Genomic DNA, 23,221 nt, shown 5'->3' on the forward strand with positions numbered 1-23,221 from the left:
AGGGTTAGGAACTGCCACACTGAACTGGCATCCAGTCTATTCTCCTATAGGACTGTTCATATGAGTCCCTTCTGAAAAGCACAGAATTTAATAAAAAGGCAGTATACATAGTGCTGAGCAAAAGAGATACAGCTATGGTCATTTAAAACAGTGTAGTTTTAAAAATTAATACGTTGAAGGGGTTGTTTTAGAAGTCTTAAGTTTTGGTACATATACGTGTCTAGACACTTTATTTCCTTCTCCTGTTTGGATTCAGTGCAAAGATGAGTAGAGGTAATGGCACAAAGCTGTACTTGTGTGTGAAACAAATGGTTGTTATTTCTAGTTGAGAGCTCTTTATTCATTTCTGCATGTTGACGTGGTTGTATGATTTATGCCAGGGACACCTATGACACATTGACCTATGAAAATGCCCTGTGTCCTCCTTCCATTCCCTCCAGAATTCTTCACTAAACCCAATTAATTTAACCAGAATTTCCTTTCATTCTTTTGGCTCCGCAAATACTCTGTTCCTGTTGGGCAATAGTGTGCCAGCTGCGCAGGAGAAGTACATACCAAACACAAACATTGCATTCAAGGAGAGGATTATAAGTGATGGCTGAGAAGCCCATTATCCTTGCAGTGGTTTGCCATTTGACAGGTTTGCACCTGCGTGCACTTGTCTGCATTTTCTCTGCTTTATTATCAACATCTCAGTCTTTTAGGTGGGGAATGTACTTAATGATCTGGAAAATGATTTCAGTGCTGCTTAACAGCTGTATGTGAGAATATAGTGTGTGGTGCAGTTAACTCTTGTCAGTTAACACCACTGTGAAAACAGGGGAAGCGCAACTAGGCTGGCACATTGCAAAACATGATGTCAAATTAGCCATCCTTTGCATGAAAAACATTAAAACTAGAAAGAGGAGGACAGCACTGTTAAATATGCTTGTATTCTGTTTCTTTGTAAATGTGTTTGCAATTTCTGTTATGTTGCTGTTCTTAAATTTGTGTCTGTCTACAAATCAAATGGCTGAATCCCTACTTGATTTTTTGTTAAAAATAAATATATATCTATAGCTATATATAATGTGAGCTATATATTTATAGTCAGTGATGGATAATTCCTTGCTGTATCTCGCTGTGTTTGAGATTTAAGGAAACTAGGGCAAGCAGCAATGAATTTGCACTGTAGCTAGAAAGATTCAGGCTAGACATTAGGAAAAGGTATGCAAGGCCGGGAATAGCTTGTCTGGTTCAGAAATGACAACATTATCTTTGAATGTCTTTTTAAATATGTTATGCAAAGACATGTCAAAAAAGTTTGAAAGACAGATTATCCTTCCATGGGCAAGGAAGGCATAGATATTCCTCTACTTCATTTCTCTATGATTCTTCTGCTTTATAGTTTGGCAGAACAATTTTCAGCAGTGAGATTTAGCATTTGAAATTGATATTCTTATGGATTTAGTCCATTTAGAGCCTAATTCAGGTTGGTAAAGATGAGTTTTGGTCTTGATAGAGGCTGTATCATTTTTACCCTCTCCTTGGTACATAGGAAAAGTGGAACTAAAAAAGTGGAACTAAATATAACTTAAATTCAAACTTCTGCTCTTTAAAAATGTGTTAAATGACAGACAAAAAGTAATTAAGATGTCGAAGTTGCTGAGTATTTGTTCTCCTGAGATGCAGGATTTAGCCTCACCTGGAAAGAACGTGCTTGCTCCTGAGCTCCTTTTGAATGAAAGAACTGAATGGATTTCTGACAAGGTAAGGGAGAGAAAGACCGAAACACTAGGAGTTATGAAGCATAGAGTTCGCTCAGTGGAGGAAAGGTCCCATGTTTCCATCTGACATTTCCCAGAAATCCATATTCCTGCCTGTCAGAATTGTGTTCCTGTGTATGTATCCATCTGACAAAATGCAGTTGCTCTCAGCATGGACAGTAAATTCATTTCCTTCAGGATGCATTAAACTATTCTTTACATAAAGACTCCATTTGCAAGTAAAGATAACATTTACAGAGGTATTTTTTCTCTCCAAAAGTGTAAAACGTGCTATAAATACTTAGAGTCTGTATAGCACATTTGTATCCAAAGCAGAATGTATGGAGCATCCCATTGGAGGTATCAGCCTGTTAGATTTGCTGTATGTGTGGAGAACAGACAGAATTCTTAAACCAGGTCTGATAAAGCTTCAGACAGGTAAACAAAACTTACCTGGAAAAATAGCCCCGAGTTTGGCTCCCTTTTTGGCCTCCCAAGAGTAAAATGCCAATGTGGTTAAGTGTGTTCTTTCCTTGATGCTCCTTACCCATGCTTCTAAAACTCTTAGGAATCCTAAGTAGGAGGGGAGAAGGGGTTTGAACACATGCACACAGACCTCCACAGGCCAAGTGTGAAAGGAGCTTGGAATAGCCTTCTCCTGTTCTCTTTCCCTCACTTCCAAATGCATGTCCTTCTTTGCAGAATAGTTACCGGACCAAGTACCCTTCTTTTTTTAGGGAGTTCAGCACTGTGGAATAATCTGAGAGGATTTTGTAGACGCGCCAGTCACTTGAGGGTGAGGATCGTTGTGCTGGGAAAGCCAAGTGTTGTCGCACACAGACTAGATTTTAAATCAAGAATTATCCCTGCAAGTTATTTTCATCCTGATATAAAGCTGGATATTTCCTGTATTTTCACTGTTATATTGTATGTCATGCCCAGTATTTCATTTTGTCAAAGAAGCTCGTTACATTTTGCCCGTTCAGATCCTGGGAAGAAGTGGGAGCATAACTGGCACTGCAAATTGATTAAGGAAGGTTAGGTAACCCCAGAAGAAAACAAACGAGAAGAAAAAGTGTTGCTTTTAACATGGCAGAAATGATCATAGCTGTTGGTAATCTAAATGTGAGTTCTTGTAGAGAGAAAAATCTATAATAGTTTCTGAATATTTCTTGACATGTACTGTGTTTCTGAGTAAGCTATTCACAGATGACCTTCTATTACTTTGAACTGCTGAGAGCAAAGCTGAAGAACATTAAAAGTTTGTGGAAAATCTTCAGTATTTGCGTAAATATTTCTAGCACATCAGAGAACATGATTTGGTTGATATTGCCCATTAAAATATATGCATGCTGAAGTAAACTGAGATTATGTTTTATTTTCCATTTTGCGCTTTTAAAAATAGACCTTCTTTCTTCCATAGAAAGCGTAGCCTTAATAATGACGCAGAAGTCGAAAGACTGGCATAGCTTTGAGACTCAAGATTGTAATTGCAGGACTGGCGGTTAAAAAAAATCTGTTGCTAAAAGAACAATAATATGGAAATCACTGACACACAGTAAATACTCAGTTCTATAGTACAGACTTTGTGAAGTCCCTTTCCCTAGGAACTGTATATATATCCCAAGGAACTATATATATCCTGAGGTATATAGTATCTATATACCTATAGGTACTATATATATACTATATATATATATATATATACCTATATCTATATACAGGACTTGGAAATCAGGTCTCAGTTTGCTTTTGCTTTTCAAATGTGCAGTGTTTGCATTGTCTCTATTTAGTGAATATTTAACAAAATTAACAAATACGTTCCTATACCAAGTCTGATCAGGCAACATGACCATGGTAGCTGATCGTGTCTGTCAGCTTTCCTAACTGTTTCAAGCAATTGGTTCTGAGGGTCTTCTAAAATAAAATTGCATAAAATGCATTTTGCATTGTAAACCTTGTTAAGTGAACTGGATTATTTGTTATATTTCATGTTTCATGTAGGTTTTCTCTTTAGATGTCCTGCTATTGGGAATCATACTAGACATTTTGGTAGACGCCCTGGGAAAGCATAAAATAGGAATGCTCTGTGCTAGTGTTTAAGGTCAAGGACCACGGGAGAGTGATCTACATCCATGGGAGTCTCTTCTGAGTTAGATTAATAAAGTTCCAGGGAATAATGAGAACTTGTAAAATGCATAGAGCCAGCACCACAGAGCCTTTTGCAAGGGAAGACATCATGTCATACTGGCCCTTAGATCATAACACCTTTCCAAAAACCAAAATGTAGTGGAAAATGCTGCTATTCCATGTATGAATTGCAGCAGCCAAACTCTGCACAGAACTCTGCACAGAAACTCTGCACAGAACCTTGAGTATACAAAAGGAGAGTGGCTATGAACTAGCGGGTTGCTCTGGAGTCAGCTGGCTGCACCATTCCCCTGGTCATTGCTACGTATTTACTGAGCATTATGACAGTATTTGCACTTACAGATTGAAGGCAGCTCTGGGCCAGAAGCAAGTGGAGTGCACTCATAAATTATAGATGGGGATAGTAGAGATTTAGGTGATGATAACTGGTAATGTTGTCCAAGATCTGAAATAATGAATGGTCAAATCCCCACTTCTTCCACTTCCTATTCTATAGCTAATCAAATCTAATTTTTTTTTCCCATTTTCCACAGAAAGACGCAGTCCTTAAACGTATCTTTTGTATTTTTCTAAAAATCATTCTTTTACGTAAAAGAAATAGTAAAGTCGATATTTTGAAATACTAGTTGGCCAGTGTTAGATTTTTCTGCGATAAGTGGACACACTTATTTTCAGGACATGTTTCTAAATGACTGTGTTCAGACATTTATATTTGAAAATTACAGCTTTTATCTATAATGTCTTCGTGCCCTATAAAGGAAACTATTTTGCAAGAGCTTTTTTTTTTTTTTTTTTTTCAAAATGATGAGATGAAAAATAAAAGATATGGTGATTTGAAACAGCTTTTAGAAATTTGCAATCTTTCTCTTGAAAAAAAAAATTTGTTCAGAGCAGAGCAATATAGCTGTCTCCTTTGCAAAGTATATATGTGTATATACCCTTTGAATGACTTAAGATTCTGAGGATGTATATGTCATTGTCCATGTGTTAAATGGCATCATCTGTGAAGGACAATAAAAGTTCTCCTGTTCTCCAGTCTTTTGTAATGGCTTCTAGAACACAATTCATTTAAAAAAAAAAAAAAAAAAGGTGAAAAAGTGATATTGTATTTATGTAATTCACCATTTCATGAAGGTTTTGTGCAGGTTTTGTAAAAGGCTTATAAGTTTACTGTTCACACTTTAGCATTTGCAGTAGTACTTCTTGCTAAGTCTTGCAAAGAACTTAAAGGGATTATTTAGACTATTATAATCTCCAGGGTCAAGCAACTGTCCTATGTACAGGAAAATGTTTCCTATAAAATTAAGACATTGGCGTAAATGGACAAGCTCTGCTAATTCTAAATCAGCTACTTTGCACCTCTGATGCTGTCTAAATAACTATCAAATGCACCAAAAAAATGTGCATTGTTTGTTCAGATATGAAATACCTTTTTCTATGCATGCTCCATTATAGTTTTCACTTGCCTGAGAGTTAGAGCCACCGGGTTTTGCAAATAACTATTCTAGCTTCAGGGCTTCAGGAAATATGTTGCTCTTGGTAGGTTTGTCCTGACTTAAACCTATTTCATTTTCACTGTTTAAATTAATTTATAGTAGATGTTCTTTAGGGAGTTAGCATTTTCTTTCACTTATACTGACATGGTTGATTTTCTCAGAGCTTTTCTTGGAAGATGCCATTCTAAGTGTCTTCAAAACAGACTTTTCTCTCTAGAACTGCTTTGCTTGGATGTTTGGATGGCGAGCAGTGTGATATGCCTGTAACAGATACCAAGCTTCACTGTGCTGAACTTTCTCAGTTCATATTCAGATCATATTCAAAAAGACAAGATGTTGGAAGACATCTCAGAGATGTCCAGGACAAGATCCAAGATGTCTTGTCTTCCAACATCTTCAAACAGAAGTCTCCTTCTTTGGAGATCTTTAAAAGCTGCTTGGATGCAGCCCTGTGCCACGTGCTCTAGGTGATCCTGTGTGTGCAGGAGGGTTGGACTAGATGATCTCTGAGGTCCCTTCTAACCTTAAGGATTCTGTGATTGTGTGATTCTACAACATTGGACAGTCTAAAATTTAAACTAAAGAGTGAAATTAGAGATAGATTTGAAGTGAATCGCCAATCCTTAAGAGAAATATAAGTCTTGAGTTGGTGCACAATCCCTATTCCTATCCCTAGGGTGTACCTTAGCATGCACACTCAGAAATGTCTGTTTTAATCTTTAGGTATAGTTTGAAGAGGCTGTGGAATAAATAACAACTATAATTATTGGTCAGATTCTTAAGTGCTATAACTAAAAATTTGCTTGTGTAATGCAGTCTTCCTTGATCCAAGCTCCCTTCACCATTAACTCCTGCACAATTAATTCCTCATCAACTCTACTACTGGATTGACAGCTTAGCCCTAATCATGGTAAGAAGCTTTTTTCCTTAAAATAAAAGCTAAGATTCTTTACTGATGTAAATGAAAATAGCTTCATTATCCGCATTCAAAATATGTGGGGGTATTCCAGATCAAGATGAACAATTTGAGCTCCTGCTCACCTTCTTCATATGTGTACTTATGCGTACTTACATTTGATCTTAAGACTAGCAGACATGAAATACACTTAGTGCTTCCAAACATGGCAAGCCATAATTACTGCCTTTTTGGCACAAGGAAGTCTCCTGCCCATTCTAATTCGGGTTCTTTGTGTCTGGTCTGATTCCATGGATTTTTTACATTCTCTCCTGATGGGATGAAACTATTTATTTTTATTTAAGTGTAAGTTGCCATCCATGTAGATACACTGTATCTACACTGTACTTTAGGCATACTGTTGATTCCCTCAGGGCATTCTGGGGATTTAGAAAAGTGTACTACAGATACAGAGAAATGCAGATTCTATTCAAAGGAAAGATTTCTTCTGTAAACATGTATGAAGGGAACATTAAGAGAATAATCTCTTTCTGTGTTTGCTTTGGTAAAAGTGGTCAAAGAAATTCGGTGAAAACTGAATATGCTGCTCTGACTCTGCTTTGCTCTGCTGAAGTAATTAGAGAGTAATTAGACTTTTATATAGTCCATGTTATAGGGCTCAAGACCAGTTAGGTTTAGGCATATAATTTAGCCTTCATATTAGCTAAGTAACATGAAGGATTGGATTTGAACTGAGGCGACCTCCTTCCTCTTAGTTGTTAGCAAAAGTTAACCATATTCTTTTTTTATTTGCTCTTCATATTTGAAAATAATAGTATTGTGATTTAAGGCCAATCATGTGAAGGAACTTACTGTTCCTTATGCTGAAAATATAATTTTCTGTCAATTATTTAGCTGCTTTCTTTGAATAAGTTGAGATAAACCTTCACAACAGTATTTTTTTTTTAACCAAATCTCAAATAAATGCAATCCTTGTAACTTTTATCTGTTTTATCCTACCCTGAGTATTTTATATGAAATGAAGAAAATGCAACAATTATAGAAAAATAAATGTCCTCTTGAAAAGATCTCAGATATAAAGTATTATATGTCCACATTTTTTTTATTTATTCCAGGTTCATGAGACAAATATTCACACAAAGTACAACTCAATAAAGTCACTTTGATTCTTCTCTTGATCTGTTTTCTTGCGCTGTGCAGATCACTAATTAATTATCCATGAAATTAGATGTATTGAAAATACTGGTTTTAGTGTTTTCCAGGAATTTCTTTTTATTTATATAATTTCATTTTTTACGTCTTCGGAGATTTTTTGTATCTGTAAAAGTTTTGTATTTCAAATCTCCAGTTTTAGTCAAGATGGAAAGAAAATAGTAATATCATGAATTCTGTTAGGATCAGAACTGAAACTTTTTTCATATTCATTTTGACTACTATAATCAGTATTTCCGTAATATTCTGAAGTATTTTGGCATGTCATTCCAGACAGTAAAAATTACTTTGTGTAAATTCAGTAGAAGATGTAAACAGCTAATGCTAATTCAGTGCAACTTTGAAATATTGGATTATGTTATATTGCCAGTGCATAACCAAGCTATGTAGAAGACACTTAAAATATCCCAGTCATGCAGACTCACTTTGTCATTAATTAACTTCATGTTTTTTTTTAATTATTATTTATTTGCCTTTATAGAGCTTGAAAAGGCACATTTGTAATTTTGTATTCAACTGTATACATTTTGTGTACATTAGAAAGAGTCATGTAAGTAAGTGTGGTGTGTGAAGCTGGTTGCTGATTGATCAATAAAGTTAAGTTGTTAGTTAATAGATTTCAATACTTATTTCATTCAAATTCACAGAATTTCATAGAATTGAAACCTGGAAACTATTATTGTACTTTTTAAAGACTGTTAGCTAAGACTGTAGCTAAGGTAGGTAGGTAGGAGGAGGAGAAAGGAAAAGGATAATTTATCTGTGCAGCATAGAGGTTTGTAATATGCAGTATCTAAAATTTTGGTGCTTGTGACTTGCCTGATAAAACAGCATGTCTTTCCTCACTGGATCTGAGACAAAGTCCTGTCTTTCCCAAAGTTGTTGGCAGAACTTACATGGAATAAGGCTGTAAACGAGGCTGTCTCCATACAGAACTTTTCAGGGAAAAGCCTTCTGTTTTCAAATTCATACTTTGTCTAATGCAAATACAGATGAGGTTCAGTTTCAATATCAAGAAGGTTTCATTATTAATACTTGCAGGCTGACTGCCTCGCAGCATAATATAGTCAAAGCAAAAAGAGAAACAACTTTATAAAATTGTCTCTTCTCATGAAATGATCATGTTTTATGTTGTGTCTGACCTTGTTATGATTTTGAATTTATCACAGCATGAGGGGTCTCTTTTAAACAGGCTACAACACATCCCTGATTCAGTAGTTGTTTTCTTTGTAGTGGTACACCTCTGGCAATGGAACAACACAGACTTCTGTTCTAAGCCAAGCTCAAGATTTATTGTACCTCCAGGTACAGATTTATCTTTTCTCTGACTAGATCAATATCTAACTCTCAGGTCAATAAATCCTGATTGAATCTCAACAGAAGTCAATAGCTATCTATTATGTCATCTAGTGGGCAAAGATTTTGTGGGTATTGAGCCTAAGAAAGAAAATAACATCTATGAATACGCTTAAAAGAAGGTTTATTCTATAATTTCTTAATATTTTATCTAGATATCATCAATATATTTCTTTTTTCTTTTTTTTTAAGTATTTCAGAAAGTTAAGAATGCTTTTGATTTGAAAATACCAGTGTGGTATACCAATCCTTAGTGTTCTGTTTACTGAGAGTGGTTGCATCATTGTGGGATTAGATGGGCACTTTGTTAGAAGTAATAACCATTCAATTAATATGTAGATTTTTGTTGGTTACAATGCTGTTGCAGAAAATATTACAATAAATAGTATTTTATTTTGAGATTTTTTTCATTGAAGGACCTGGTAGAAAACCAATTAATCAATTTTGTAAGGTAGTTGTAACAAGTGTTTATGTGAAATACATATATGCGTATGTCAATATATGCTCTGATGTACTAATTCTGGTACTGATGCAACTTTCCAAATGAAGAAATTATGCTGATTGGGTTTTGCTGAGTGCACAGTTTCATGCTTGTGCTTTGAACAGACAGCAGCTTGCACTGCCACAACATAACTCATCAAGCAGACATGGCTCGAGTGTGATTTAGCTATCCAGGATATGCAGGCAAAAAGTGTTTCGCCTTTCCAAATTGAAATACCAATCACGGTATTTCATTTGCACTTAAAATTTACAAAGAAACATTCTTAAGGGTTGAGTGAAGTTGTCCTCTACGTACCTTATAACAATTGCTTAGAAAATCAAATTCAATATTACTAGAACCTCATTAGTAAGAAGTTGAAGCTAATTGGCGTGCCCATGGGCCAGTAAGGACTAAGTATCATGTGGGGAAAAGAACACCTCCTTGGTCTGTTGGTCCAGCAAGCTGAATTATCTATATACTTGAATTACCTGAACTATCTAGGCACAATCTATAATTAATCAGTACATGGAGTTCTGTTCAAATGTAGGCTCTTTCCAGGACTGTATTTTACCTTAAGTTTTCAGTTATCTGGATGCAATTTTGACCCTCTTTGGGAGCTTTCTTTTCATCTCTATAAATTTTGTGTCTCATTTTGTCCGTATTATCAAGGTGACCTACTTTAAAAAGAAACAATGATATTATTCAGCATAATGGGCAACTGTGTTAATTACCTCCAGTTATTTAGATACATTATGGTATGTTTATTGAAGACAAAAAGTTAAATTTAATTTGCACACGTCTAATCAGTGAGACTAAGTAATTGGTGAGAAATATGAAGTTAATTCTGTGACTCCATCTTTGCTATTAAATCCATTATTAAGGAAGTACTAAAGAGCTATGGATTGTGGGTGTGATATGATTGATATGAGTATTGATACTGATATGAAAAATAAGTACTTTAACCTTCAACTCTTATTTTGCCTTTTTAATTCAAACAACAAATGAAATAAACTTCAATATGAATAGGTAGGTGGTATTCTTAGAAATAGTGTTTGCTGCTGATAGCAATGACTGATATTTTAAGAGAGGGGCGTTATCAAATTTGTAAATATAAGCAGGCCACTTTCAGTTACTTCTAAGTTATGTCTTTCTTGTCAAATGGGATTTCCTTTGAGAAGATTCTTGTACTTAATTCCCAACTACTGTGTTCAGAGATTACTTGATGTATCTGCTTTTTACTTGTTTTGTTCATCTCTTGTCATAAGATTACTTATTCTTACCAAGGATTAAAAACATCCTTGAGAAGTTTATGTTCTTAAGAAATCACCCTTAATGAGTAATTTCCTCCCCTCCACCATTCTGTCCCTTTTCCTTATCTTAGTACATATCATTGGCTTGTTCCCCCAGTCTACCTGCTTGGAAAATAATCTGTTATGGAGAAGTCTTCCATAACAGTAAGGTTATTTGTTAGGCCAATATTATCTGCATCTGGATATAGGCTGTAGCTACCTTAAGCATTCTATTTTAAATACTTGTTTATATAGCCAGATTTCACTACCAGTTTTGAGTAAACAGATTTCCAACATCTTGGTTTTTTGTTCATTTTGTTTTGTTTTCTAATTAGAACATGGAATCTTTGTTTCTTTTAATCACCTTTTTAAATGAATTGTCAAAAAAAAAAAAAGAAAAAGAAAATTTCAACCCCGCGGGAGCACTACACTTATTCAGGCTTACCTCATGCTGCTTTACCTGCAGGACACACCTCCTGGTGGTGGTGTAGTGGTGTGGAGATAGTAACACATCAAATTTTGATACCCAGAATTTGATTGTTTAAGAGTGACCATGTAGTCCTCTTTTCATCTTCAGAACTGTAGAAATGTCACTGTTTCAGGCTTTGATTCGATGAAAATGACCACTGAATGCAAGACTATTGAAGTATTCTCGGAAGTTCTGATTTGAATGTGAACACTTTATTATGCACACACATACATAAAACTGGTATATGTTGCTACCAGATACATGCTGGCATGTTGCTACCAGATACAAGACTATTTTTTATTTAAGCTAATCTTATTAAGGCTTTCTTTTAGTCCTCCACTCTTCATCTCCAGTGGTTTTTCAGTGGAGAAAAATAAAATCCTTAATAAAAGAGAAGCAATTTTAGGAGTGGTCCAAAGCTTTCAGATGGGGGATTTCCCTGAAAGAAAGTTTAACTCTTGTTTTATTTTCTGAAAATTCTTTGGAATTTATCATGTATTTCAAAAGAACCAACTTACATGTATTCAGAAGGGCATAGCAATTTGATAAATGTATTCTGGAAAAACATAAATTAGACCTTTTATGACAACTCTTCAGAATCTGCACTTCATAAAAAAAAAAATGGTGGAGTTTTCATATCTTTCCTGAAGATATAACCTAGAAAATGTTAGTGTGAGTCCTGCTGGAAAGAGGATTAGATTAATAAAGGGTAATAATCATGGCTCCGTCTCAGGATGTTGAAGGTTGTTAGACTATCCATGAATAACAAAGTGGCTAAGGAAATAGAGCAATTAGAAATTATGATGTGCATAACCTTGATAAAGAAATCTGAAGGCACTGGAAGCTAGTAGATTTAATGGAGACTAGAAGACTACTTTTTTCAGAAGGCTGTTAGAAGGCAGAGGGAAAAAAAAGAAAACGTAGCAATGATAGCATCATGTCTAGATGGAGATGATAACATTATTAGTAGAGATATAGAAAAGAGATACGTCCATTCTCTATTTGGAAAGAAGCAGAATTATGTGTATTTATTGCATTAACATCATTCAGTTTTAACAGCAGCTGAGAAAGGTGCTGTCTCACATCTTCCCTGGAAACAGGCTTCCCTGCTTGAGTTTGTTAAACTGGGAAAGTTAAAAAGAGCAAAAAGCAAAGTGTATAAATATGAGAAAAGATTGTACAATGAAAAATATTTACTATTAAGTTTATCAGAAAGAAGTTTAGCTTTGTGAGAATATAGTGGGATCTGTATAAGGAAAAATACCAAGAGACTGACAAGAACAATTAGTTAGAGATCAAAGTGCATAGGACCAAATAAAGGGCAGATCTTTGACTTGATAATTAATAACTGGAATATTCTGTCAAGGAATTAGGTGTCTTTTTCTACCTCTTGATTTCTTTAGTAGAAAATTACATGCTTTTGGCAGGTTGTGCTTTAAGCAGAAAGTTGTAATGACCTGTGTTCTACAGGTCTAGTTGTCTCACTTTTAATAGAAAAACAATATTATATAAAGAATTAAAAGTCTTAATTTTAAGAAGATGATATTTTAACTGTGGATGGATCTGCCTGTGTCCTAAAATGTCCGCTTAGAAGTTTCATTGCTTAAAATGAGTCCAAATTTTCTGAATAATTGCAGAATCTGTACCTATATAGAATTTAGTCCAAGTAATGTGTTCAGTAATAAAGTGTTTGGAAGAAAATTTATTTCCCTCCTGTCTCTACCCCAGTACCACCAATTTGGCCAAACAGGATACATAGTTCCCCACTACCTTTCTTTAGACACAGAAATTGAGGTACAATAGTTCAGTTACATCCCTGCGGCCCACCGACACCACTGGAGCTGGGCACATAAGCTCACATTTAGTGCCCAGCCTGCACAGAGCTCCTCAGGCAACAGGTGCCATGTCCATATAGTGCACTGGAAAAAATGTAAAAATACCCATGTCTTTACAGTCGTGCAGTGCCCCACTGGACGTGTGTTATCAGGAAGAGTTTGGGTTTGGAAGCAGCATGGCCATGTCGCCAGCCTCAGCACCTGGGCTACCAGCAAGGCCTAGGTGGTTCCCTCTGCAGCTGCTTCTGATGTCAGAAGCATCAGAAGCGTTTTTTTTATTATTATTATTATTTTCACTAAATAGGAAACTTTAGCTGTAAACATGAAAATCAACAGTGGTTTATTCTGGGAAGGTTCTGTTGTCACATTATGCAGAAACTGACTGTAAGAGAAAGCTAATTTAAAAGTCTTCATTGGTTATTGAATATAAAATAGTTTTTTGATGAATTTCTTCAAATTCACCAGATAAGTACATAGTTAAATACTTAGCTGTGAGCTGTGATGGACATTTTCTTAATAACTGAGTGCACTTGAATTTTAAAAATCTTTATCTTTACAGTGCCAGTTACAGCTGAGCTTTCGGCTCTAACTACATGCTAATAAAATATTTCTACATAGAAACCTAAAAATGATGACATAATGCATCCTTAGATGCCACAGGATACAGAAGTACCTTACAAGAACAAAAACTGGCAGGAAAAAAAAAAAAAAAGAAAAAAAAAAAAACATTGATTGGGAATCAGTGACAGGAATTGGTTTGGAAAGAAGGAAGTAGAACATGCCAAAATATACTTATCTTCAGGACTTTCTCAAATCCAAAGATGATGGAAAAGGGAAAAGAAAAGAAGGTATCCAAAGTAGTAGAAATATCAATCTTGATGTTTTGAGGATAAACGCAGGCCTGAACTGTTGGAATTTCCTGATGGTAAAGCATTGTGAGGCACTGTCAACACAGAGGAAGAGTTTATGACTTAGAGGTCAAGAGCAGTAAGAATGGAATGAAATGTAGTAGTATTAAGTTAAAGGCCATGTTACAGGACTAATTGCAAGACTGTATGTAGGAGAAATTCCTACATACTGTAGGTATTCCATTCCTATAGAACACAGGAACATTCCTACTGCAGGAGAAATTCCTTGATATATTAGTGACAGAGGAATAAACCATGTGATGAAACATAGTGAGGATTCTCATAATCTGTATCTGGGGGAAAATAAATTCAGATTGCAAATAGGCAGTCCAAGACTATAAAAATTATCAGAGAAATGATGAATCTAAATCACAAGAGAGGTCTAAAAGAACTTAATTTGTTTAGCCTTCCACAGGAAAAACTGAAAAGAGGTGGGGCTGTTATTTACTGATGTACTAGGGTAAACAAGAACCATTGAAATCAATGGCAGTTTTAGGAAAACCAACGTAAAGAAAATGCAGAAAATGTAGAAAAGAAAAGAAAATGTGGAAGGGTACAGGAGAGGTGTGGGAAAGTGTGGGAGAATGCCTCAAACAGAATTTTAAGATGGATTGTGGTATGACTGGACTCAGCAGTCTAGTCATCCATCAGCTGAGGCATCCATCCAGCTGAGTGCCCTTCACATCTCTTATGCTAGATACCAGGTGGAGTATTTAGAATTAAAAATATGCCCATTTTCATTTGAAGGGAAGAACATGATGCAAGCAAGAAAGAACAGGAGATTAGTGATCACTTTGTTCCATATGTCCTCATTAACATTCCAGAAGAGGGTACCCTCTGGAGCAAAGAGCAAGCAGGGAGAAATTGTATTTGAGAGAGATTTTTGTTTACATGAAACAATTTCAAAACTTTAGTAACTAGTATAATTAGGCAAGTTGTATAGAAGACAGATGTTCCATTTTGTGAAATTCAAAAGGATGTAGAGTGCAAGTAGAAATGAAATGCAGAATACACGATTTATATGTTATTCTTTGTATATAGTCTGTTTATTTATAAATGTGATCAATTTTAGAATAGAATGGAAAGAATGATATAAACTTCATGAAAATCTCCATTTCTCGTGTAATAATTTCTCATTAGTATAGCTGAAGCCATGCAAATCATTTAAAATACCGCAAAAGTAATATTTTGGAAATTATTTTGGGGTGATCTGATATTATGTGAATCACAGACTTTACAGAAAAAAGATTACCTGGAAGACTCCTCCTCTTAAGCTGATGTTTGTTAATGCCTATTGCATGTTTAAAATTTTCCCAGAAACAGGAGTTGATCGTGCTATGTCATATTTTGTTATCGGTTACAACAACCACTCAGTTTACAAGTTGAAAACTAAGTTATGCCTAAAAATTGAGGGTTTTGAGAGTTTGCTATTAATAAATATGACATTTCACATAATTTAAATTTTTACATTTAACAATGTTTAGCTGAATTGATTAGGAGTTTTAGGAAGAGTGGCACATAGTGTTCAGAAAATAACTTTTGTTAAATAAGGGTATTTGAGGCTTCTTCATTGAAGTGTGAATTCCCAATCATTAATAATTCTGTAAAGCAGATATTTAAATAATTATTATATATCAGAAAACTCTAGTCTTTTGTAAATGTAGCTTTTGGCTAACAGTGTTATGTAAGTTGGATTAAATATTAATATACCATTTTATATACTGTCATATATATTAATTTCTTCATGTCCTCAAGCAAGTTGACCATCCTGCAGCATCTGGCAGTGTTACATTTGAAAAAAAAAATAAAGCAGTGGGGCACTGTCCAGCATCTTTGTGTAGATGATAATCCATTTGGAAGGTAATCCATTATTTGGTAGTTGTTTGTACGCAGTGGGCCACCAGTTGCTTTATAATTCTGAATATCAGCCGGAAACAGCTTATTTTGTTTGTAGAAAAGATTTGCACTTCCAGAAAATCTCTCATGCCCAGCTTCCCAGTCCTTTCCTTTGTCATAAGAAACTAACCCTGATTTTTTTTCTCTTTTTTTTTGGTGTTTTTTTTTTCTCTCTCTCTCCACAGGAGTCATCAGGACTGCCTTGCACAACATGGACAGGGAAGCCAGAGAGCACTATTCCGTTGTCATTCAAGCCAAAGATATGGCTGGGCAGGTCGGAGGGCTGTCGGGATCGACGACGGTGAATATCACGCTCACTGATGTCAACGACAACCCACCCAGGTTTCCTCAGAGTATGTGCAATTTCACCTTATCATTGATTTGAAATCATGTTGATTTTCACTGAAGTAAGCAGTTATTAGTGAAGTCTGATTAGTGTTCAGATTCCCCGGGGAAGAATTTGTGTTCACCAGTAGTTTTTTGATTAGCCGGTGTTTTCAGAGGAGCTCAGAATGCAGATATAGCAGAGGTGCAGTATTTAATCCATTTAATTAAAAACTGAGGAACAATGCATGACAAAGGAATACTTCTGCCACATGTGGGTAATTCTGCATTCCTTTTGGAGTTTCAAAAACTGCATGACAATGTGATTTTGATCCAGTAAGTGAATTGTATTGTTCCCTTAGTACAAAACAACAAAATGTAACTCATTAGAAAACAGAATCTATCATTCATTTGGCTGCTTCCAAACACACCTGTCAAAATCACTTTCTGATTCTCTTACAAAATTTAAACTTAGAGTCCTTTTTCTCTTAGTGGCAGCCAGAACATTTGCTGTTGCTCACTCTTGCAGACCTATAGTGAAGTCCAGCTTTATCCTAATTAAATGAATTATAGATGCTGATGTCAAACTCAGTGTTCTCACATGTGTGTATGAAAAGTGTATGCTAGAATACTCTTATTAGAATATCCTAATATGAGCACTAATAGGAATATTTCATTTGTACCCAGCTCATTGTGTGCACATTGATCTGACATGAGCTGGAGTCTTCCAGGAATTCTGAATTCTGTTAACAATTTATTTAAAACTCTTTGCAGAATGAAATTGCATAGCTCAACCTTCATTCCTTTTCAGAATGGCTCAAGGCCAATAAGGATATTGCAGTCTGAACTCTGACATTGTTGGAGCCCTTGTAAAACATAATGGACTAGCAGCTATAGGTACATCCACAGGGAAATACATAAAGCTATAAGAATTAGAAGATTTAGAAACAATAGGAGAGATCACAAAGCTCCAGGGAAAAACAAAGCTCTCTGGCAATAGACATTATGTAAAATCTGGCCAAGCAGTAAGAAGGCTCATTAAAATGTTGTAGAAATAGATATTTTTTCCTGTGCCTAATAAACACAAAAAAATACAAAGCCTTTGGAACATTGACCTAAATAGAGGATATTTGATTTTATATTCCTCAGCATGGTTATTGCATCCATCACAAGATCTAATACTTGCTAACTATTGGAAAGGCAAGAGATAGGGTGTATATGTAAACAAATATGACATGTAGTTATACTAGGAAAAATATCCTAATTTTCTTGCAAATTCAGGAACAAAATAAAGTAAAGCTAGATCCATATATAGCTTACTCCCATCTATTTTGAGTGGAAGTGTTTGGATATTAAGCTGACTTGCAAGCAGAAGTGTGTATTGGCACATATATTCCTTTATCCCTATTAGTATTTATTCAAAAATAGAAAAAAACCCACAGTTTTCAGGTTATTTATTTATGTACATTTTAAGGAAGTCTAATCATTGTGAATATAATGTTGGAACAATACAAATTCATTTCACTTTTAATGAAAACTCACTGCAAACAAAGCAAAGCAAAAGTTAAAAAAAAAAGATAGTATTTGGAAATTATATATTTTTTTTTCTCTTCCAGAAAGCGATATTTCAGAAAATATTATACCTAGAACAGGTATGGTAGGATACAAACACTCTATTTAATATCGGAATCACACCAGCACAACAGGAATTACGTAGCCACCACTATGGCTATGACATTACTTCTTTACTCCTTTTCAACAGGCATAACATTTTGCAAGCAACCATATCATTATCTATAGTCTGGCAATCTCAGCATCATAAACTATTAAAATAGCATATGAACATTACCCTAATAAAACTAATTTCAGGGTTTATTTTTCCTCTCCTTTTTTGGTATGTCATTGTTTTGGATTAAATTTCTCCTCTATTTCCTCGTTAGGTGGGATGCTAAATGAGACTTGGTAGGATTTGTCACATTTGGAAATGAATTTAAGGGATTTGCTAGCCAAGCTGCGTATATGCAATGTAGGGCCCTCGGGAGACACTGAGCCTCAGCTACGCCTCAGGCTCTCTTTTGGTTAGATTTCTTTTATGCATGGCCATACTTGTGAATTATGAATCTGAATGCAGCCGTAGGTGTACTTCATATCAGAAAATGTTGGGAAGCACATCTGGTTAGCGCTTTTATTATTTCTTTTATTCGAAGGTACTACTTGCTGTATACACATGAAAGATTGAATCTTTTTAGTCTTTGTGATCGATGGTCATTAAAGACAATTATGGACTAAGATTTGTAGGATTTATTTCCTTTCTTTATTCCACAAGCTTTCTTTCCTTTGTGTCCAGATACAAGTGATATATGTATATATAGGCTGTCAGACAGTACTTTGCATAGAAAGATCTTTGCTTTGCAATAATCCCTTCTCCCTGTTCTTGTTAGTCCCTGTTCTTGTTAGTTTTATCACTTGTAGATCTGCTTGACTATTGATAATGGGCCTTACATTTCTTGCAGTAGTATGATAGAAAATGAGTTACTGAGTTACATAAGAATTGTCTATTTGCTGTTCTTTTATTAATTATTTTAAGTCATGCTTAGGATGAATAGATTCTGCATGTTTTTCTTTGTTTGGGATGAATCAATTCTGATTGCATCCAGATCATCACAGTGTACAGATGTTTTCACTGAAATGTTTTGTACTTCGAGTGCTAATGATTACAGTAGGTAGGAGATCTTCAGTTACTACTGTGATTAGAGCTTAATTCTTAATGGAATGATTTCTCTTATAGCCTGGTCTCAGATTTTATTGTTTGAAATACCTACCTGAGTTCTTTACCATAAAGCAGAATTTAAATACAACCTATGCCTTAAAACATTTTTTTTTTTTTAATCTAGATTCTGGTGACTCATTTGTTTTATGGCATTGTGTAGAGATATGGTGATGTTTATGTATGTATGTATGTATGTATGTATGTTCATGGTTTACTTGGCCTCCCTTTTTTTGCATTCTTGTGAGAAATGTGGAGCCATGTTTAAAAGATAGTGTTATACTCGAGTTAGTTCTGTAAAGGCAACATTACATCCCAGTAGACATGTTAATTCTGCTTTGTGCTCATGAGATTTCTACACTGTTTCTACTACCCAGCCTTCTTAAAATATCTCATTAGCTAATTTAGCATATCTGCTATTGGCACGCTTTTAGGACATAGATCTTACAAAGTGGACAGGAAGGTTCTGTAGAGGTTGCCTCTCTCCACACACACAGTGAACGACCCAGGCATGGCATTTGGTGCAAGTGGCATTGCCAGTAAGAATACAGAGGAGTGTACATGCCGTAACATGCAGCAAATAAAACGCTATGTCCTTCTTCTGGGCCACTCCAGCAGCTCCTTCCTCTAGAAATTACACCACATGTGATCCCTACTCTTAACCATCATCATCCTCCCCACTCCCTGCTCGTCCAGAGCCATCTGCTTCTGATTAACCTCTTGGCTGCTGCCAGATAAAATGAGCAACAGCTCCATTTTCTCTGATTTTTCTTTTAGAGGAACATAGAGGAAGTTGATTTCAAGCCTGACTTCCAAAGAAACCTGATATTTCTGTTCTTCAGCAGATCTATTCCTTCATGTCCTAAATACAGTATTTTCTGTCTTCAAAATCAAGGTTACCCAGCCTAGAAATGTTATTTTGTTATTTTTATCGTTTCTGTTACAGCTGATTTTTTGTACTGCCATACACAGTGCCTGCTCCTGTTGCTCACAATCTAGGATATTTTTTTTTAGAATTTTAGTTTGCATGTTGCTTGCAAGAATGTTTCAAATTTTTGACATTACCAAAAATTTCCTTCATATGTGCATTCCAAAATCTTCAAAGACATACAGATGGAAATTATTGTTTTTGATTTTTTTTTTTTGATGAGATGGTCCTTTTTCTTGATTAGTGGTTGTACAAAGCCATCTCTTTGTAACAGCAGTCGATTTAAATGGTAAATGAGTAGATGAGACAGTAGATTTCAGTCTGCTGAAAAAAAATTACTAATATCTCATTAAAAGATGAAATAAGTAACCTACATGCTCATACCAGAGCATATTAGATGTTCGTGGTTGAAAGGGAAATACAACAGCCTCCATTCTTTTATATCTGAAGCAGATATTACTTAAAAATCACATGTAGCAATTTTTTTTTGTTCTGTTATGAAAACTGAGCCTATGTAATAAGAATGAACGGATAGAGTCTCATGAGTAAATTTGAGCTTTTTTTGATAGAATTTTCTATTTGCTGTATTGTTAAAATATCTGTAGTTAAAACAGTATTTTCTGGAAAACTGTACGTTCTTGCCCAATATATTAATCTTAGCTAACTTTGGATATTAAGATTAATCTAGAGCATTGCAGTGTACTTTTATGAGATCTTAAATAAGGTGATCTTTAGCATAAAATAAAAATATAGAACTAATTACTTGTAATTTTGAAACTGTAGCTGATCATGTTAAACCCGTGTAAATAGGATTTCAGTATAGACTTTTAAAATTATAAAAGTATCTACATAAATCAGATTTTTAGTTAAATACTTAGGGAAAGAAGGGTAGACTTTTTGTTGTGTATATTGGGTTTAAGATTACTATAAGCAAATGAGAGTGCAGATCATGAGAATCATTAGAGCTTTTGTAAAAAAAAATAGGATCTGTGTTCTCTGGTATTAAAATTGGAATAAAGTATGTATTTACATTATAGTCACACTGAAAAAGTCACGCTAATGAGTGTTTTGCCGCTCCTGTGTTCTGAATGCTAAAGAATTATTTCAGTTAATCATATTTATAAAATATATACTGAAGTTTCAAAGTGAATGAGCAAAGAGTAACATTTTCTTTGTGAATGTGGTTAATGTTCAGTGAAATAATTTTCTGACTTTCAGGGAATCATCATAAGAAAATCTCCAGGCCCCCTCACCTTATTTTTTATTTATTTAAAAATGACTAATGTTTTATATCAGAGATTGAATATACAATAGGTAAATATGAACTAGCAAGCTTCCATTTCTGACAATTTTGAGAACATGATTTTTTTTTCTTACTCCCAATCACAAGCATAAAGGGGAAAAATGCATATTATGTTTGTGTTAGAGAATAAGAGTGTGTAAATTGAATGTGTCACCAAGAGGCAACAGCTGATAGTCTTAAACATATGGGATGTGTGATGAGTTTTGGTGGCTCAGAGGTATTTTGAAGTCTCCTGCCTAGCAAGTTTGCTGAAACAAGGGCAACAGGCTGTTCAAAAGGCAGTTTACATCAGTAATGTCCTAAAGAAATTGTCTTTTGAAAGGGACAATGATTTGAATGTTTTCTAAATTTTCGCCTATGCTGTACCTTTCTAACATGCTAGAAACTATCAGTAATCTGTAACATGCCCTAAGAGATGGACATGTGAAATAAGGAATCTAGGACTTAGAAAAAGATGAAGCTCAATAAATAGCTTAGAGATTTAAGAGATAAGAAATGAAGTATATATATCTTTGAGTCCATGCTTCTGTGACCAGAGCAAATACTGTGTTAAGCAATTTGTTTGAATATCTTTTTTTTCTGCTTTTGTCTGTGAACAAATATTTCCACAGCATTTGAAGTTAAATCTGCCGAATTGTTTCATTCACTTACACTGTAGCTTACTTTTCAGTAATTGAAATTTGATGTAAGTTGTTTAATGTGATTTGATTTCATAAAAGGTGTCATGATATTCAGTTTCATGGATGGGAAAAGAGTAATTCCCACAATCTGATATTTTCTGTAAAAAATAAAGAAATAAGAGAGTATTTAAGTATGTGGTTTAAAACTCTTCTGCAATTCATGATGCTAAAAGTTGATCACACAATTGCTCGTGGAATTCAAGTATAAAGGAAAGCTGGGAGGGCCCAAAATACTTTTATATTCAAGTGTAACTACATATTTTTAGAAAGATTTTGTTTTACATGCTGAGCTTTAGCATCAGCAATGTACTTCAACTTTACTCTGTAGGGTAGGATAGAATCTAGCAGTGCTCTATATTTCTCCTGATTGAATATTGTCTGTGAAGATTTCTATGTACAGGATAGATTACTCACCATATATTACAAGTGTGAAAATTAGGGTATTTTGAAAGTTCCTGTGGTAGAACTAAATGTATGTTGGTTTGTCTGTTTGTTCTTACATAAGACAGTATCAATGAGGCAGTAATGGCTTTGGGTTTTGTTCGTTTGTTTTGCTTTCTGAATGGAGGAATAGGACTAGGACCTATCCAGTATGGCTTTCGTTTTCATATCCCTTATGAAGCTGATCCCCAATGGAAATACAGTCCAAGTTGTGCTAACTCTAGGGAAAAAAAGGAGTCCAAGAGGAGCAGATTCTGTTTGCAAGTGTTGCTATTGCCCGCTGCTGACTCAGGCTGCTTGATGTTGCCTGGGTCCTCGGGTAAATGGCGTGGGTTACGCTCAACACAGCACAGCTCCAAAGACTGCCGCAAATCAAGCCCAACCATTAAGTTGCTCATTAGTGATGACTGTGGAGTGCATATGTTGTTTTCCTCACACCATTTGCCCAGGAAATGCGTAGTTGGGTATTCAATACCTACAGAAGATTACTGAATCTGAAAACACGGGAAAAATGTTTCCTTTCTGTTTGCATTTTACCCATAAAAGTGGCATAAAGTTCACACTTTTTACAACAAGTGGGAATATTTTTAAATTCTGAAAATTATCCCTATAATTACTCTGTGTAAAAGCAAAGTTGCATGGAACATAAATGAAACTTGTCACTGATTATAATCTTAATCATAAGCGTAACTCATACTTTTGGCACTGTGGTGTTAAAAACAGGGTCATGCTTAAACTAATTTCAGTTAGTTGGGGTTGCTAAATCTTTTTCCAGCTAAATAAGTTTGTGGCATCTAAGAGGAAAGTTTTACCTAAAATGGACCCAAGAATCTTATATTCCCCAAAGCTTCAAGGCAAGCAGACTGTCTAAGTCTTGAAGTTTACTTTAATTATGTTTATATTTGCAAATATGCAAAGACTTCTCCTAGAGTTCAAATATTTTTTTCTAAAAAATGCAAAGGAGTGTTTTGGCAGTGAAAAAAATCCCAAATTTATACATTTTTTTATGTTACATTCATAGCTG

The 23,221-nt window shown here is 35.0% G+C and overlaps 1 protein-coding gene across 4 annotated transcripts in view; it reads left to right on the forward strand.

The window, feature by feature from the left end:
• Nucleotides 1–23,221, forward strand: part of CDH18 (cadherin 18) — a 227,731-nt gene that overhangs the window by 148,652 nt on the left and 55,858 nt on the right. For all 4 annotated transcript variants that reach the window (XM_026048532.1, XM_026048535.1, XM_026048533.1 and 1 more), the window contains one exon: nt 15,940–16,107. In XM_026048532.1, the coding sequence (XP_025904317.1) occupies nt 15,940–16,107 (168 nt within the window). The remainder of the gene's footprint in view (nt 1–15,939; nt 16,108–23,221) is intronic.

The sequence above is a fragment of the Nothoprocta perdicaria genome, unplaced genomic scaffold (assembly GCF_003342845.1).
Source record: "Nothoprocta perdicaria isolate Ctin4 unplaced genomic scaffold, notPer1 scaffold_55, whole genome shotgun sequence".
Taxonomy (NCBI): Eukaryota; Metazoa; Chordata; class Aves; order Tinamiformes; family Tinamidae; genus Nothoprocta; species Nothoprocta perdicaria.